The sequence below is a fragment of the Lepisma saccharinum genome, chromosome 19, assembly GCF_977018435.1.
Source record: "Lepisma saccharinum chromosome 19, izLepSacc3.1, whole genome shotgun sequence".
NCBI lineage: Eukaryota > Metazoa > Arthropoda > Insecta > Zygentoma > Lepismatidae > Lepisma > Lepisma saccharinum.
In genome coordinates, this window is record NC_139247.1 from 51,441,940 (window position 1) to 51,458,544 (window position 16,605).

At 42.5% G+C, this 16,605-nt stretch overlaps 1 protein-coding gene across 6 annotated transcripts in view; it reads right to left on the reverse strand.

Annotated features, from left to right (window-relative positions):
* The window catches only part of gro (TLE family member transcriptional corepressor groucho), a 210,774-nt gene that overhangs the window by 57,716 nt on the left and 136,453 nt on the right, over positions 1–16,605 (reverse strand). For all 6 annotated transcript variants that reach the window (XM_083140858.1, XM_083140857.1, XM_083140855.1 and 3 more), the window contains exons 5-6: positions 6,985–7,047; positions 4,047–4,121 (exon numbers count right to left, since the gene is read on the reverse strand). In XM_083140858.1, coding sequence (XP_082996984.1) covers positions 4,047–4,121; positions 6,985–7,047 — 138 coding nt within the window. The remainder of the gene's footprint in view (positions 1–4,046; positions 4,122–6,984; positions 7,048–16,605) is intronic.

Below are 16,605 nucleotides of genomic sequence, written 5' to 3' on the forward strand. Positions count from 1 at the left end.
AGCCATGTTGCAAACTTCTAAAAATTCGGGTTGCCAACTTCTAAAAATTCGGGTTGCCAACTTCTAAAAATTCGGGTTGCCAACTTCTAAAAATTCGGGTTGCCAACTCCTAAGAATTCGGGTTGCCAACTCCTAAGAATTCGGGTTGCCAACTCCTAAGAATTCGGGTTGCCAACTCCTAAGAATTCGGGTTGCCAACTCCTAAGAATTCGGGTTGCCAACTCCTAAGAATTCGGGTTGCCAACTCCTAAGAATTCGGGTTGCCAACTCCTAAGAATTCGGGTTGCCAACTTCAGAATCGCCATTATCCTCTTATTTAAATGAGTAAGTTTATTCACAACTGCTAATAGATCTTTTCTTTTGAATTTTACTCTCTAGGCTTCAGGCTTCGCAGATAGTGTAGCTAGCCTAGAATATACGCTCCTGACAGAGGGGTATCATAACCAACTTGCAGCCATGAATTTACGGGGAGATATGGTCGCGATAAATTTTACGCATTTTTAGCGGCTCGATCTCACTCCAGCAAATGTTCATGGAATTGATAACTACATCCGTGGCGCAACAGTCCGTGAGGGCCAGGGCCTAGCTACCGACTGCCAGCCTCACTCATCCAACCAGTTACGAGGTGACATGTGGTCAGCACGACGAACCCCCAGTCGTCGTCGTAGGTTTTCATGATCGGGTTACGCTACTCAATTTCACCAATTTCCTTAATGGTGGGTGGCCGGGCCACCGGTCCCCCACACCTGAAATCTCAGGAGAAAAGTTGTTACGCTTCCCCTAGGAGACTCCAACCTATGCGTGTCCCGTAGCAGGATCCCAAAAGCATTCCCACTATAGGGAAAAGCGCGGAACGGAAGCCGGAATTTCCGTGCCAGGAGTCTGCAGGTAATCCTAAGGGTTATCGCCAACCGAGACGTCGGAAGCGGGTCTGTCGAGTTCTGTTGCCACGTTTCCGGCGTCTCAGTGTGCGACAAGCTTTAGACCGCCTGGCAACGGTGCGAGACTGGAATTTATAATATTAAACAAAATAATTAATTTACATTTTATGTAATATACAGGTCACAATATTGAATAAAAATCTACAAATTTGCATGTTTCTTAGTCCTAACCCAAGGACATGTATTTTCCACTGATGCTGCAGAACCAAGCATCTACACGTAGAATCAATCAACTATTGCAAGAAATGACGTCACTTCCGCCTGCCGAAGGCTGATCGTGGAAGATCATGAAGTGGACGTGAAATTTTGTACGACTCGCCGAATTCGTGCTACATCGGAATGAATTTAAACTTCTCGATCTTGATTTATAATGAAATATACGGAAGAAGAATGTCAACACGGGAGCCGGGGCTCCAAAAAATTATCTTTCATACAGGAGTTTCCGGAAAATGCAGGACAGCCTGGTGCTGCCTCCCAAGATATAGGTCCACCAATATATATCTGTACCTCTGACCTTGATGCAGCGACGCTTGTGCAGTTGCCATAACCACAATTCCCTTTTCTAGGTGCAAAAATCTCCCCTCTGTCCCCCTCTTCTTCTTTTTTTAAATAGCCCGCGCTCACAAAATTCATCGTGAAGGATGAATAGTGATAAAATGAGATGGATGAAAAGGACAAACACACAGGAACGACACAACATGAGCCTCACAGAGGATTATAACGACTAAGTCCAGGGTGTACTACGTGGAAGGGGAGTTGGCATTTGGGTGTGTTGGGGACACCTCTTACATCACCCGCGCTCACAAACTTCTCTCAACAATAGCCATTACTATTACTTAACCCATAGAAAGCTCACAGAAATAATACGAAAATGAGGATTATTAATATCAATTGGTACTTGCAAAAAATACCGTTTTCGTGTCAACAGTTGTAATTACGTGAAAACTTCGGCAAAAATTCAGGTTCGACCAGGATTCTAACCCAAGTCTCCGACATAGCGTGCCATTGTTCTATCAACTCGGCTACCGAGTCCGCCCTCAGTTATATCAAAATGGATGGCAGTATTGGTTGCATGGTAAACGGTGGCTTATTGAAAAGGTTTAAATCATCTCGGACAGATATAGAAACAGACGAAAAAAAGATATCCAAAAGTTACTAAAAAGCAAGGAGAAGCTCCTCCACAATATACTGACTATGATTTTGTTAATTTCGACACAAAGCTCTTTAAACTTCCTCAGATCTTTGTGTTTCAACCATAATATATCTTCCCTAATTACTTGAACATCGAGTAAGTAATCAGACGCACTGGGATGACAAGAGAAGGAGCTACTTGAATGACAAGAAGAGGACAATTGGATGACAAAAAAGGGGACACTTGGATGCAGTAAAAAAAGCAACATTTGAGCGAATGGTAGAAATTCTAAACGAGGAAGATAAAAGAAAAAAAGCTAGAAGTTGGCTCAGAAGAGGAAGAACTAATGGATCAAATTAATAAAGTAGTGGAGCAACTACCCAACGAATAAAAATATAACAGAATTATTTTGTTTTGCAAAATAATAGACGAAAATTTTGAGCCTGCTTCCGCCTGATCATTCGGTCTTGCTGCTTTACATGCTCGAATCTGCATTTTTCGCTGAAATATTTACGTAGTACAGGGTGACCATAAAGTCTTTCGAACATTACAAAGGTTTATTACAAAAAAAACCTACTACACATACAGGTGCATGGATTGTGGCAAAAGAGACAGAAACTCTAAGTCCCCCCCCCCCCTATGTTCTAGGCTGAGTTGGTGTAGCAGGCGCTGCAATCAGTGGAAAACTGAAAGTGGCATCAGTGCAAGAGAAACCTCAACGTGTTTTGTGGTATCATGAGACCAAGTCACCGATTGCTGTACAGCAAAATTTTAGGAGGGAATATAGACGACCACCATCTGAATACAAAAGCATTGTACAGCAACCGGTGAAATGTTCTCATGATACCATAAAACACGTTGAGCTTTCTCTTGCACTGATGACACTTTCAGTTTTCCACTGATTGCAGCCTGCTACACCAACTCTGCCTTTACCTAGAACAAAATGGGGGGGGGGACCTTTATGAGTTTATCTTTCCAACATTACAAAGAAACTATTTCAGTTACAGGTGCATGGATTGTGGCAAGATAAATACTTTATGGCCACCCTGTACATATCCCGTGTGTGCCGAACAGTAAGGTAACAGTTGTAAGTGTTTGGTAGAATAACGAGCAGCACAACACGTCTCTAAAGATGCTACTTGTACAGTTACGGATACTTATGGGTTGTAACAATCTCTTAAAGAGACTTTCAATGAGATCACTACAACCCAGAAGTGTCCGTGACTGTACGTTATCTGGATGCAATATTTACACTATAGTTTTAAATACATTAATTCAATTATGCTGCTAGAGTTGTCACCCGTATACAGAAACTGTCGAACGGAATAATGCAAGGGAATATTTGTATTTATTTTAAAGTAATTTTCTGGTACTGTAAAATGCACAATTTTTAAGATTCCAGGTTACGGGACATAAAAAAAAACTTAAAACACACTATTATGGTTTAGAGTACATAAATGAATACGCAACGCCGATGGAGACAGATACCAGATCTCATGTAGCGCGAAACCAAGTTGTAATCCACAAGCTTACAATATACGAGGTATAAGTATTACAAGATTACGGAAGTAACATTGGAAAAGCAACGCAGAAGAATCATAAATATGTACTCATATTTCAATTATCTTAAGTATCGAGGTAACGTACGTATTTCGTGTCCATGTGACAGATCCGGGTTTGATCATGGAAGCAGCTTGCTCTGGAGGGGAGCCCATATCCTCATCCTGGAAGACATTATCGTGAAGGCAATGGGAGGGTGGTGATGATCGCACCATACCGTTACATTGAGATTGGATTCTGAACATGCTATAGCGACGGAACATACTCGTAGGCGGAATTATCAATTTACACGTGAATAACAAATGTTTAGATTATTAAATTCACAAATAAATACAAGAAAATAAAAGCAAAAGGGTTGAACACTGAGCAATAACACGTATTACCAATATTTTATGTACTTGTAAAGGACTTACCCCTATAATGGCGTTGAGTTCCGTCATGGTGACCTGTTTCGCCCTCTCCACCGCCGTCGCTACCTGTTGTTGGTGCTGTAAGAAAAAAAATCCCTAAGAATGGTCCTCCTTCATTACACAAACACATACGCACATAGGCTGTCGCCATTCGACAAGTTTTCACAACATGTAGAGGAAATGAAGACGAAAAAAAAATTATTTGTAACATTTAGCTCTTTAAGGCTTCATTTCGAAATATGGCATTTTCTATCCTGTATTTATAAAACCACGAGGTGCAGATTCATGGTTGCCACTACATTTTATTACAATAGGGATACATACAGATACTGTTTCCGCAGGATATAACTTTTTGTATGCAACCCGACAGAAAAATAAATACTACTGGCAACATTAAATTAAAATTAAAATTAAATTTTCCCAATATACAGGGCATTCTCTTGGCAGAAAGCGTTTCTTCTCATTCCGTTTCGCTATTCCGTTATAAGGTGGTAAACACCGGGTTGCGTGACTTTTCGGACACACTGTATAATCCGATTTTCAAGGCGAACTTTCCAAAAATTCAAGATGCAAGCAGATGGTTTCTCTCCATCAACCTACGTATTACCTCGTGTCACCATCCACACACACACAGACACACACACACAAATATATTAACAGTATAAAGGGTCTGTGCGATTCACATTTATCCAAAAATTCTAATTCAATTCAATTAAACGGTATTTACGCATTTAATTTAAGGTGTGGGGTTTACATTTGCCATTTCACATACTCAGTCTCGAAATACATCTCGAACACAAGTCACAAATGTTACGGGATATATTAATCTACGAAAAAATGTTAATTCTATAAGAATTTCAAACTCAAATTTACCTAACAACTCCAAGGTATCTTGCAATAATCTTCCGTCTGTCCGATAGATTGTTCTGCAAAGTACACTAACAAAGCAAACGAACTGAGAGAATTAGGTTTTATTTTCCATGCAGCTTTCTTTTTTTCCTCGATAAAAAACTGAAAAACTTACCTTAGAGCATTAATAAATATGTATAAATTCAATGGGATTTGGATTAATGAAAGTTGCAAGATTTCACGTCTACGGAAAAAAAATTCAAGTAGAATTCACGAAAAATACCGGATTTTAAGGAATTCCCGGTGAGGAGCCACCCTGGATAGTGAAAAAGGGAAAGAAAGAGAGCGATAGTGTAAACGAGGGAAGGACAGAGAGAAAGTGAAAAGAGGGAGATGGAAGAGAGAGAGAGTGCAGATGGAAGAAGAGCCAGAGATAGAAAAAGAGCCAGTGGAAAAGGGGAGAGTGACAGAATCGATACAAACGGGAACATATTTACACGCTGAGCCAAGTCAACAGCCAAGCCTTCCCCCTTCGATTCGGAGCTCTCACGTAGAACGATTTGCCCCGTCGTGTTTGCCAACGCATTACCCTTGATTGTTACGGAGACACGGAAAGTAATCTGCGTGCCCCCTCCCCGGACCGCCGCACGGCAACTCACGGATAATCACATGTGTACACCGGGAAACAAAACAATAGCGTAATGCAGGATTTCCTTTGCGTACACGCCCGTCAACAGCCTCGCAATTACTGCTTCTCTGGGAACAATGCACACGAAAGAACAACATGCAATGCTCACCTACAATTCCCCTTCCCTCTTACCTATACCCCTCCTACGCGTGGTGAACGTGTCAATTTCCCTTACCTTGGAAAGAGAATCTGCTGAACAAGTGATCGATACACAAGTCTTTTTCGTGCTTACTTGTAAGGATTTGATATGGCATACCGGGAAGAGGGATGGAGTATTCTTACAAAATACAAAGTTTATTTTTAAAAACAACTATTATTTTACGTGGCTTTTCTAGCCCGTTTGGCTAATCGTGGTGATGAAAATGAATGATTAGGTTTAGGTAAAGTTCCCCGTGCACAGTGCCATGAAGGCACATATGGAGGATGTGAATGCTCTGGAAGGGATTTTAAGAAGGTGTAATTCTTCAGAATTTGGAATAGCAAAGCGTTTTTTCGAAAGAATAGGAAATTTCCCTGGTGTTGGCGTAAACTCCATACAATCTAGAGTATGTAGGTATATGAAGCGGTATGAGCAACGTGCGGAACATTGAAGGAAATGGAAAAAAATCAGAGAAAGTTGAAGCTAAAATGATGAGTTTTATTTTAAATACTGGACAAAACTGCTGACTACGGAGAGGGGAAATTTAAAGAAACAGTGTACAGTTACAGATAAGTGGAGGTAATGAGAGGACATGGATAGCAAAGTAAAGACGTAAATATAAAGCATACGGCTTGGGTGGATGTGAGAAGAGGAAGAGAGGAGAAAATTGATATGCAGACTATACGAGCCATATGCTATGGGACACACTGGAAGACAATTAACATGATTCTGACACAATGTGACGAAAAATATACCTAACATCAACAATTGTGGATACGGCCTGGGAATGGGGGAAGGAGGAACGACGTGGTATTACGTGGGGAAAAAGATGTGGGTCTATCAGGGTTGATCTGGTTCAGACTGGGGGAAAGGCACAAGTTAAGCGGTAGCGCAGAATGCTCAGTATATGGTGAAGAAGAGACGAAATTTCATGTTCTCCTCCGGTGCATAGAAACCGGGAAGGCAATGCGAAAATTTATGCATTCCTACATTACGTCTGGATAAACAGAGCAAAGAAGGTGAAAGGGGGGAATAAATTTTTTTAAGACTATAGTCAAAATGAAGCCAAAATGAGGGAAGTGAAAAAGGGTATATGGGGGAAAAATGTATGTACAGCTGTAAAGAGTCATACTTGAAATTCTATTCTAATCTTACGTTATTTTTTCCACTGAAGACCTCTTATATTATAACTACGGAAAGGTCACAAAAATTCGCGCCATGACACTAGCACACAAGAAAAATAGTAGCAAAAGCGACGTACTTACCTCTTGAGCTAGAAACGGCAACACCTGAGCTATAATGGCATTCAGTCGTTTGGCTATTTCAGTCTGGAAAGAAAGAAAGAACCCCGTTTAAACGTGAAGAAACATGTATCCAATGAAAATTATTGCACTGTTAAATCTAAAGTGGTGCAAGAGTATCCAGTGCTCCTCTTAGTGCGTGGAGGCACTCACGTGATTGTTGTCCAGGTCTAGAAATGAGGTGTAAAACATGGTAAATGACATTTTGGTCATTTGTGAGTTCATTAAGATAAAAGTTTATTAGAAGCTATACTGTAGATAGATTCGTGCTGTGTTTACCAATTTCACAAGGCTTCACCGAGTCCAATGCAAATTGTATGATATGGAAATTTCACTCGAAAATTGAAGGATGGCACATTTTACTTTGTAACTCAAAAATTACCTAAATGTCACTTACCATGTTTGACACCCGAGCCTTTCAAATATATTTCGAGAGGTCTCACGGATAATAATAATAATATAAATGTTTATAGTTAATAAGCTAATACAATAGGTACATTCATAATAATTACAAAATAGTTAAATTAATTAATATTATTATTATTAAGGCTCGGAAGTTGAGGAAAAATCTTTTTTTTCCTAGTGTCCGAAGACAAGGTCCAACATAATATATGTTCATTTTGGGTCATTGTAGGCCAGAAAGAGGTGGGTTTTATTTGGCTTATTGGTCCTTTTTTAGCCTTTTTTAGGTCTTAACGGATTTTTTTTGCAACTTCACCTAATTTCCACTAAGTTTTTACTGCCCATTCTCAATTCGAATCATCATCAGTTCATCACCTCTTAAACATCCTTTCTGTAGTAAAGAAATAATAATAAAAAAAATTATAAATATATTTGAACCATCCCTGAAACGAGAGAAAACATTTTTGACTGAAAGAAGATGCATTTCATTCATATAGTTTCATCGCACTGTGTGTTCCATACCACCAGAATTTTGTAACTTTTTTAATTCATTAAATATGTAATTAAAACTGAAGTTATTAATTAATTCGGATCACATTTATACGTCCTTTTTTTCCGTATTTACGTCCTTTTTTTTAATATTTTTAGGTCTTTTTATAGGTCTTCAACTTCCGAGCGCTAATTATTATCATCAAATGAATAGGTAAAACGACGGTATAGTTTACGTGTAGTTAAGATAGTTAAAATGTGGATAAAACAACTATAATGGAAAGGAAATTGTCCAAATATAAAAAATAGGATATTTATTGAATAACAAAAATAGATGTTAACTCCAGTTGATGAAAAGTAAAGTTCATGATTAATATTTTATGCGTATTATTTATAGTAGTAGTGTGGATACATCTTCTTATGTGCCGTCAATCCAAAGTCGTATGATCTCAATCTAATCCTTGGCTTCGTGTAAGTTCGGTGGAAATAAATACTACTCTATTACAAGAAAAGTTACATGATTATTTAATTTTAGTGCTTGGAAAGTCTTTCGGAGGGGGTCAGAACCCCCCCAAATACGCCCCTGCTTCAAGCAGACGACAGACTACCGAATGGTATGAGCGGTACCAGAAAAAACGATCCGAGATTTGATGTATAACATGCCTATATTTCGAAAGAAATTACTACTTCTAGAATTCTCCTCTAGTTGGAGTATGTTTTTAAGTCAGCTTTGTGCACATAAAGGCTAATCGGGGGGGAGGGACTAGACCTACAGTTTGAAATCAGAAAAACTATGTGACTCCGTCGGGTATAAAACACAGGACCCATTGATACAAGGCGACGACGTTACCACTACGCTGTCGGGAGGCGCTCCCCATTGGAAAAACTTCGAATACACACTGACTGTTCTTAGGGTACCATCGTACCAACATCGAAAGCATTTCCCTTTCGTGCAGCACTGCGCATGTTGTGGGACATTCTTTGGGATGGATCATCTGCGCTTCCGTAATTTACCACTTCGCACTTTTTGTCATTTAATCGCCCTGAAGAATACGTTCAAGGGCCTAGTTTGGGGCTTTTTCTTGCGAGACGACGATGTCGAGAATTACTGCCGGAAATATATATATATTACTACGCTTACCATATTTTTTGGGGTCCAACCCAGGACATATTTGCGATCAACTCGTTACTGCTAAATTTCAGTTTTATTTACAAAAATAAATTGTACAAGAAAAAATTAACATTATTTTCTAAAATCAATCAATTAATTTTCAAATGTTTAATTGAATAATACATTGTCTGATGTTTAGGAAGCCTCGCTGTTCTGTTAGTTGACTCAGTTGAACTTTTCACTAGACATGACTTTTCTCAGAAATGGCTTGTTTGTTTTAATAACATCATAAAATTCACAACATGAAAGTTCTGAATTAATTTTAACATTCAGCAGATGATTAATAGTGGAAACTAGAAGTCTACCGCTTTCTGCAGACCAAATATTCCCCATAATTGAAAATATTCTCTCAACTGGAGCAGATGTTCCAGGCAAAGGCATAGCAAAGTCGACCATTTTAGAAATATTGGTACATGAAATATCAGTCTTTTGAAACACCTTAAAAATTGGTCGTGAATATTCAATACCGGTAGCTATTTTCATGTTCAGATTCTCAAAAGCCCGGACATTTTGCCATCCCGGACATCAGGTAAGCCTATATATTACAATAGTGCAAAAGCAGTGCAGTGGAAGAGATAAAATCAACAGGCAAAGTATTCCGAAACAGAACCAAAGTGGTCCCTACCTCGCACTCTTTCGTTTACATCAACCTTAATAACTGACAGCAGCAATTAATCAGAGAAAGAGAGAGGGAGAAACAAAGCGATAGGGGGGAAAAAAAAGAGAGGATGGGGCGGAATTGAAATCATCGCGTGTACGAAGTCGTTAAAAGCAGACAACGTCTCTGCGCGCATCGACGACCCGCACCAATCAGACTCGTCAATCATTTGTTCCGACAGGTCGCAGCACTGTTCTTCCGCAAATCGATACCCGAGGAACATCACGAACCCCCACCCGCCAGGTCTCGCCGGAGCAATTTTACACGCACTGCTTACCTACTCCAAGAGTTTTATGGAAGCTGCGATACCTGAAGCTGAACTCTCAACTTCCCTCATATGAATATGGTGTGCATAATTGTTGTGTCGTTATGTTGGCACCATGTAATATCATCATGAGCTACTTCAGTTTCTTGTATAGTGCTCTCACATTTCAAAGCTTATTTGGAAATATAAGTGTGTTGCTAATCTCTCGTCTCTTCCTCTGTTCAGTTTCTTTCCGCCCTTTCTTGTGGTTTATATCTCTCCACCTTTTCCTCTGTTCCGCACCTTTATCGGTCCGTCATGCACCCAGTTCTTCAACTCCCCGTCTGTCCATCTCCTCGTTTCTCGCTCTGTTCTCTATCTCCTCGTTTCTCGCTCTGTTCTCTATCTCCTCGTTTCTCGCTCTGTTCTCTATCTCCTCGTTTCTCGCTCTGTTCTCTATCTCCTCGTTTCTCGCTCTGTTCTCTATCTCCTCGTTTCTCGCTCTGTTCTCTATCTCCTCGTTTCTCGCTCTGTTCTCTATCTCCTCGTTTCTAGCTCTGTTCTTTATCTCTCCTCTTCTCCCTCCGTCTTTCATATTTCCGCTTTTCCCTCTGTTCTTGCCTTCCTTACATGATATATATCAACATCCTGATTCTTCAGTACCTGTAATACAGATACCAGGATAAAACTTAGTATACCAAAAACCACTTAGTAATTTACTTCTACATATGTACAGCTGATCGCAGGAGCTAATTGAAGAATATGTGACTAATAAAATACCTATTATTATTTCTGATCAGTATCCATTGAGCTTCACCTCTCTATCATAGCAGCTACGCTAATACATTGTTCAGTAAAAGGAAATCTAGATGATTTTAGTAGAATATTGCTGAGATTCGGTGGGTGGGAGGAAGAGGGGTGGGGGATGGACAACGAGAGGCTGAGCGAACGGGGGAGCCGAGTCTCTTTCCAATATCCGCTTTCCGCTGCGCGTCGCTATTGAATCTTATTTGTCATCGGCTTGCGAGCGAGATACGATATCGATTGCAGCGCCACGCTGAGATAAGCGGAGGGAGAGCGAAGCCAGAAGAAAAGAACGTCTCTTTAACGTCGTCAGATGCTCGCCCGCTTAATACCGACGGCGACAGGTCAATGAAGGATCCCATCACGACAGCAACGCAAGACAGTCCAACAATGCTGCAATTGTTCAAATTATTTCAAAGCATGTTTCCTAAGTTCCTGCTTCTATACCATTTTTTCCGGAGACATAGAATATATCGTTGTTTTAAACCAGAGACTATATAGAGATTTGATCTCCCCACAGCATCTTGATTTAACAGAAGGATGAAGTGAAAAAAAAGTTTTAATCGGGATCCATATCCAGAACTTCTGGCTTTGAAGCACACAATTCCAAATACTGGGTGAGTCTTTTAAAAGAGGCCCCGTGGAAAATGCGCTCCTTGCATGTAGGCAACCTTGGTACACCGAAGAGAAGAGCGGGTTAGAGAACAGTTCAGGATATCGGTGCCAAGCATATTCGATAACATGACATGACATGACATATCCTGGACTGTTCTCTGCCCCGCTGTTCTCTTCGGTGTACCAGGGTTGCCTACAAGCAAGGAGCACATTTTTCACGGGGCCTCTTTTAAAAGACTCACCCAGTACTAAAAAAATGGAGACTGTCTTGACAGAAAGGGAGTACACATTTACCCTCTGAAATGGAATTTGAGACAGGAGTTTACATGAAGGGGCCAAAGACAAACTGGGTCAGAAGAAAGTCGAAGCGAGACTAAAAAAACTGGCGCCCCAGAACGGCGAGGCGAAGATCCACAAATCTCAGTCTCAGAGCGTCGAGATGATACTCAAAAACTGAAGTCCCAGAACTTCGATGCGAGAGGCAAAAACCAACGCCTCAAAAATTCGAAGCGAAACCTAAATATAGACACAAAAGCAAGGCCAACATCTGAAACTAGAGTCGAGACAGAATAATTGTACTTGGCGTAATGTTGCTATCATACTAGCTTGCGAAATCCTCATCAACGCATACAGAAAACAACGTTCCATCAGCCCGCTACTCCTCGAACGACCTCCGAAAGAGGAGAACGCGCTGACGCAAAGTTTCTCTGTCCGCGGACACTGCCTCCGCGGCGGAAACTCGCCGGAGAGAGAGAGAGAGCCGGCCTCTCAGATCGATCCTCGCCCGCACAGTGTCCCCGCGGTGCGGCCAGGGAACGGCGGTTGGCCGCACGCCGCAGCCCAGAGGCCAGGTAACCAGCGCCGGCTAACCGATTATCCCGTGAGACCTTCCAAGAGGGGGAAAGCGCCTCAGAATCCCCGCAATATGACCAGGACGAGGCATTCCGGCGATAGACTCCGCGAGGCGGATGAGAAACCGCACGGCCCACATCTGAACTGCAGCGATACTCCGGATCGTTATGCCACGGCTCCAATTACATTACGGCGGCTGAACGCGGCGGGCACTCGGGTCTTGGGAGTTTCCTCGAGCGTCCGAACGACCGTGGGGTGCTTCCTCGCGTTCAATGTCCCCCACAATAATTACTGAAAATACTGGAAAAATTCCATTAACCACAATTATCAGCTCTTTACAGATAAAGTATATTTGGTGAATCAAAAGAAACTGTCCTGATTACAACTTGATCATTACCAAGACGGAAAGCCATAAAACTATTCTACGAATAAAACCTTCATCAAAACCTGAGACTCTACAGAGTCAGACAGTATACAAGCCTACAGGGAATTACGGATGTAGGTTGAGGTGTTAGAGCCTCGGTAGCCTGAGAGCATGATGTGGAAAGAGGTTGACAAATGAGTGCCTTCCCAGGTCACACCTTATAGACCTACCTCTCAGCACCTGTATTCCCATAGGAATATATTGTCATTCTGCATCTTATCTGCATAATTTCCATTCGCTTCACTCCAATCCATCCAAGATGCACATTTCATCCCAAACCTCAACCCTCTTATAAAACTCAAGAAAATTTCTAAATTTGCTCCTTTTTATTTCAACCCTGTTTTCCTCTTGTAGGGTCTGTAAACTTTCCATTCTCCCTACAACCATCTCTTTCTGTTCAACCAACGAGAAGCTGACAGTCTTCAAATACCAAAACGAATTCAGACTCCAAGTGGATGCTGGGGGATACTTGGTCGATTTTGAGTGTCACAAAGAACAGCGTATCTTCAGAGCAAGGGGTCATTTCTCGTATCATCTCTATCAGAATCATCCCCTAAATTGAGAGAAGTTCATCTGTACGTCCCTCTTTCTCGCTCTTTATAGCATAGAAACCTCATAGAGTGGAGTTAGCATTTAGAGACCAGGCAGCAGAGACTGGAAACACGAAAAATAAGTACTTTGTGTTTGTGCTTGCTTGCTTGTGGTTTCTTGGTCGTATAGGAATTACATAATGCATGTGTTTATCATAGGCAGACAAATAATAGTATTTATATAATAACGGTTATTCTCTTTTATTTTAGATTATTTATGGAAAGAACAGAGACCGTCTTTCATATTCACTACTTTGTAAGTCAATCAAGAGAGCAAATGGAACTTAGTTACATTAAATGGATCTAATACAACAAACATGTCCTTTCAATCTAGTAACCGCAACTCTTTTCAACTTATCGGCCGCTGCTCTGCGACTCTCCCCAACCGAGCGGCCGCAGCTCTGGGACTCTCTCCCCAACCGAGCGGCCGCAGCTCTGGGACTCTCCCCAACCGAGCGGGCGCAGCTCTGAGACTCTCTCCCCAACCGAGCGGCCGTAGCTCTGCGACTCTCTCCCCAACCGAGCGGCCGCAGCTCTGCGACTCTCCCCAACCGAGCGGCCGCAACTCTGGGAGACTCCCCAACCGAGCGGCCGCAGCTCTGCGACTCTCTCCCCAACCGAGCGGCCGCAACTCTGCGACTCTCTCCCCAACCGAGCGGCCGCAGCTCTGGGACTCTCCCCAACCGAGCGGCCGCAGCTCTGAGACTCTCTCCCCAACCGAGCGGCCGCAGCTCTGCGACTCTCCCCAACCGAGCGGCCGCAACTCTGCGACTCTCTCCCCAACCGAGCGGCCGCAGCTCTGGGACTCTCTCCCCAACCGAGCGGCCGCAGCTCTGGGACTCTCTCCCCAACCGAGCGGCCGCAGCTCTGAGACTCTCTCCCCAACCGAGCGGCCGCAGCTCTGCGACTCTCTCCCCAACCGAGCGGCCGCAGCTCTGCGACTCTCCCCAACCGAGCGGCCGCAACTCTGGGACTCTCCCCAACCGAGCGGCCGCAGCTCTGCGACTCTCTCCCCAACCGAGCGGCCGCAACTCTGCGACTCTCTCCCCAACCGAGCGACCGCAGCTCTGCGACTCTCTCCCCAACCGAGCGGCCGCAGCTCTGCGACTCTCCCCAACCGAGCGGCCGCAGTTCTGCGACTCTCCCCAACCGAGCGGCCGCAGTTCTGCGACTCTTTTCTACCAAGCAAACTCAAGTCATTTTTAAAATGAAACTTCCCGAAGGCTGATTTTATTTATACTCAACTCGCCCCATGCTTCTGGCTTCGCTGCGTCGCCACGGAGGCCTGGCAGGAAAATAAAAAAAAAAGGAGAAGCGGAATGATCCTGATCCGCATTGACCACACGGAGGCCACTCAACCAGCTGCACCAGGAGTTCACGACATCCCGTTACCATGGAAACCCACGAGATCACTCCCGGTGCGGAATCTTCTTCCCACTTCGCCTGCGACGGTAAGAAACACTTTTCAGTTACTCCGACGCTTTGATTATCTCCCGTCTTCCCTGATAAACTCATTGACATTCTACGCTCGGGCCTTCCCTCATCCTCCTTAACCAATCCCACCCTCCCAAAACCCCTCCCACTCTAACCAGCTTCCGCTGAAGCATTCGTGAACCCTCAGGCTAGATCTCTTTCTCTCTCCCTCTCTCTCACCTCCATATTCATCTACGGAGAAATTCGCACTACGAGGAGAATTTTTTAAAGCGATCCGCGCTCCATCTATTAACGAAACTTGGGAGAGCCCTTGCGATAAGATCTCTTGCTGAGCAGTGGTTGCCAAGCGTCAGGAGCATGGCGTAAGTTGGAGCTGCGATTACGGCTGATATTCGTAAAAATAATCGGTATAAAGGCACGCATGCCACAAATCGAGGACATATCCCTTCCCTTTCAGTGAAAAATTAATGTACCATCTGCGCTCCTAAAAATGTAACTAATATGAGCCGAGGACAAGATAAGGCACCGAGAGGGGTAAAGCAGGTCACGGTGAAGGCCAAAGTTAACAAAACACATGATTGATTGCTCACGGCGCGGTTCTATTTTGTTATCACACATTGTATTCATCAGCAATCTGTTTAAATGTGTATGTGTCAATCTACGTAGACCATTTATGAGCTACCAAAGCACATTTTACCCTGCATCTTTCCGTAAATACTGTGCTGCTTGTTAAATCGACATCACATAAGATTACCATTTGCAATATGGAAACTCCACTGAGTGCTGGACACGCTGGTACAAGTTCGAGTCCTAGCGTAAGCATGCACTTTATTATGCTTGAAATTATTCGGCTGAGCGCTCCAGTGATCAATTTCACGTTTCGCGGTGTGAATTTAATTTAGCTGTGTTAATCAACAAAGCTTTGACACTGTGGCAATACGTGGATGCCTGCTATTAATGTCTCAAACTATTAGCTATTCGTATTTTTCTTACTTTACGCCGCTTTTCTGGCTATTTACGCTAATCGAGGTGATGAGGACGGTTGATGATTAGTTAAAATTGGTTAACACTCGCAAAGAAACACCCATGGTATGCTGTACATACTTTCCCGATATTCTTAACGAAAGCCACGGAAAGAATTAGAAATTTTTCAGGTTTTTCAAACCAGTAAGTAAAAAAACGTTTCCAAGTTTTCGAGACCTGATGGAGCGGATGGCATCGGGCAGACACACCAGATCTATAACTGTAAAATGAGGCGAAACCTAGACTTACTGGCCGAGTCGTGTTTCGTTCGAGACATTTGTAAACCATTAATTGATTTAGTTTATTTTACTTCGATTTTCTGTTACTTTTGGCTAATCGCGAAGATGAGGATGAATGGGGGTGTAATGGATGAAGAGACAATTGCAAACAATACAGGGACGACATAACACGAGCCCCACAGAGGATTGATTATATTAGCTGAGTGTCCAGACGCCACAGCCTCGATATTCTCTTGTCTGCTGTAAGAATGAAGTCGATGTAAACAAACGCTCGTGGCTTCTAAGAACTCCTATTGGTTATTTCAATGTCAGCTGTTCAGAAATCTTGCGCGTAGGAATATAGTGCATGTGATAAAGCAGCCATATTCGTAGCTGCTATACTGAAGCTGTGGAACCTTATATTATGAGCTGTACATCTACGAACAACATATTCATGGACAAAATAATACCAGAACTAACACATAAGCAAATAACTATTTCTCAGGAGTCACATGGTTTTGTTTACATTAACTTCATTCTTAGCATGAATGGAGAATAGTGACATTTGAAAATATATTTTACTCTACGTAGATCAGTGACGGTCAAATGTTTTCATATTATATTTTACTTATAATGTGCCAAAATAAAATTAGAAGCGTTC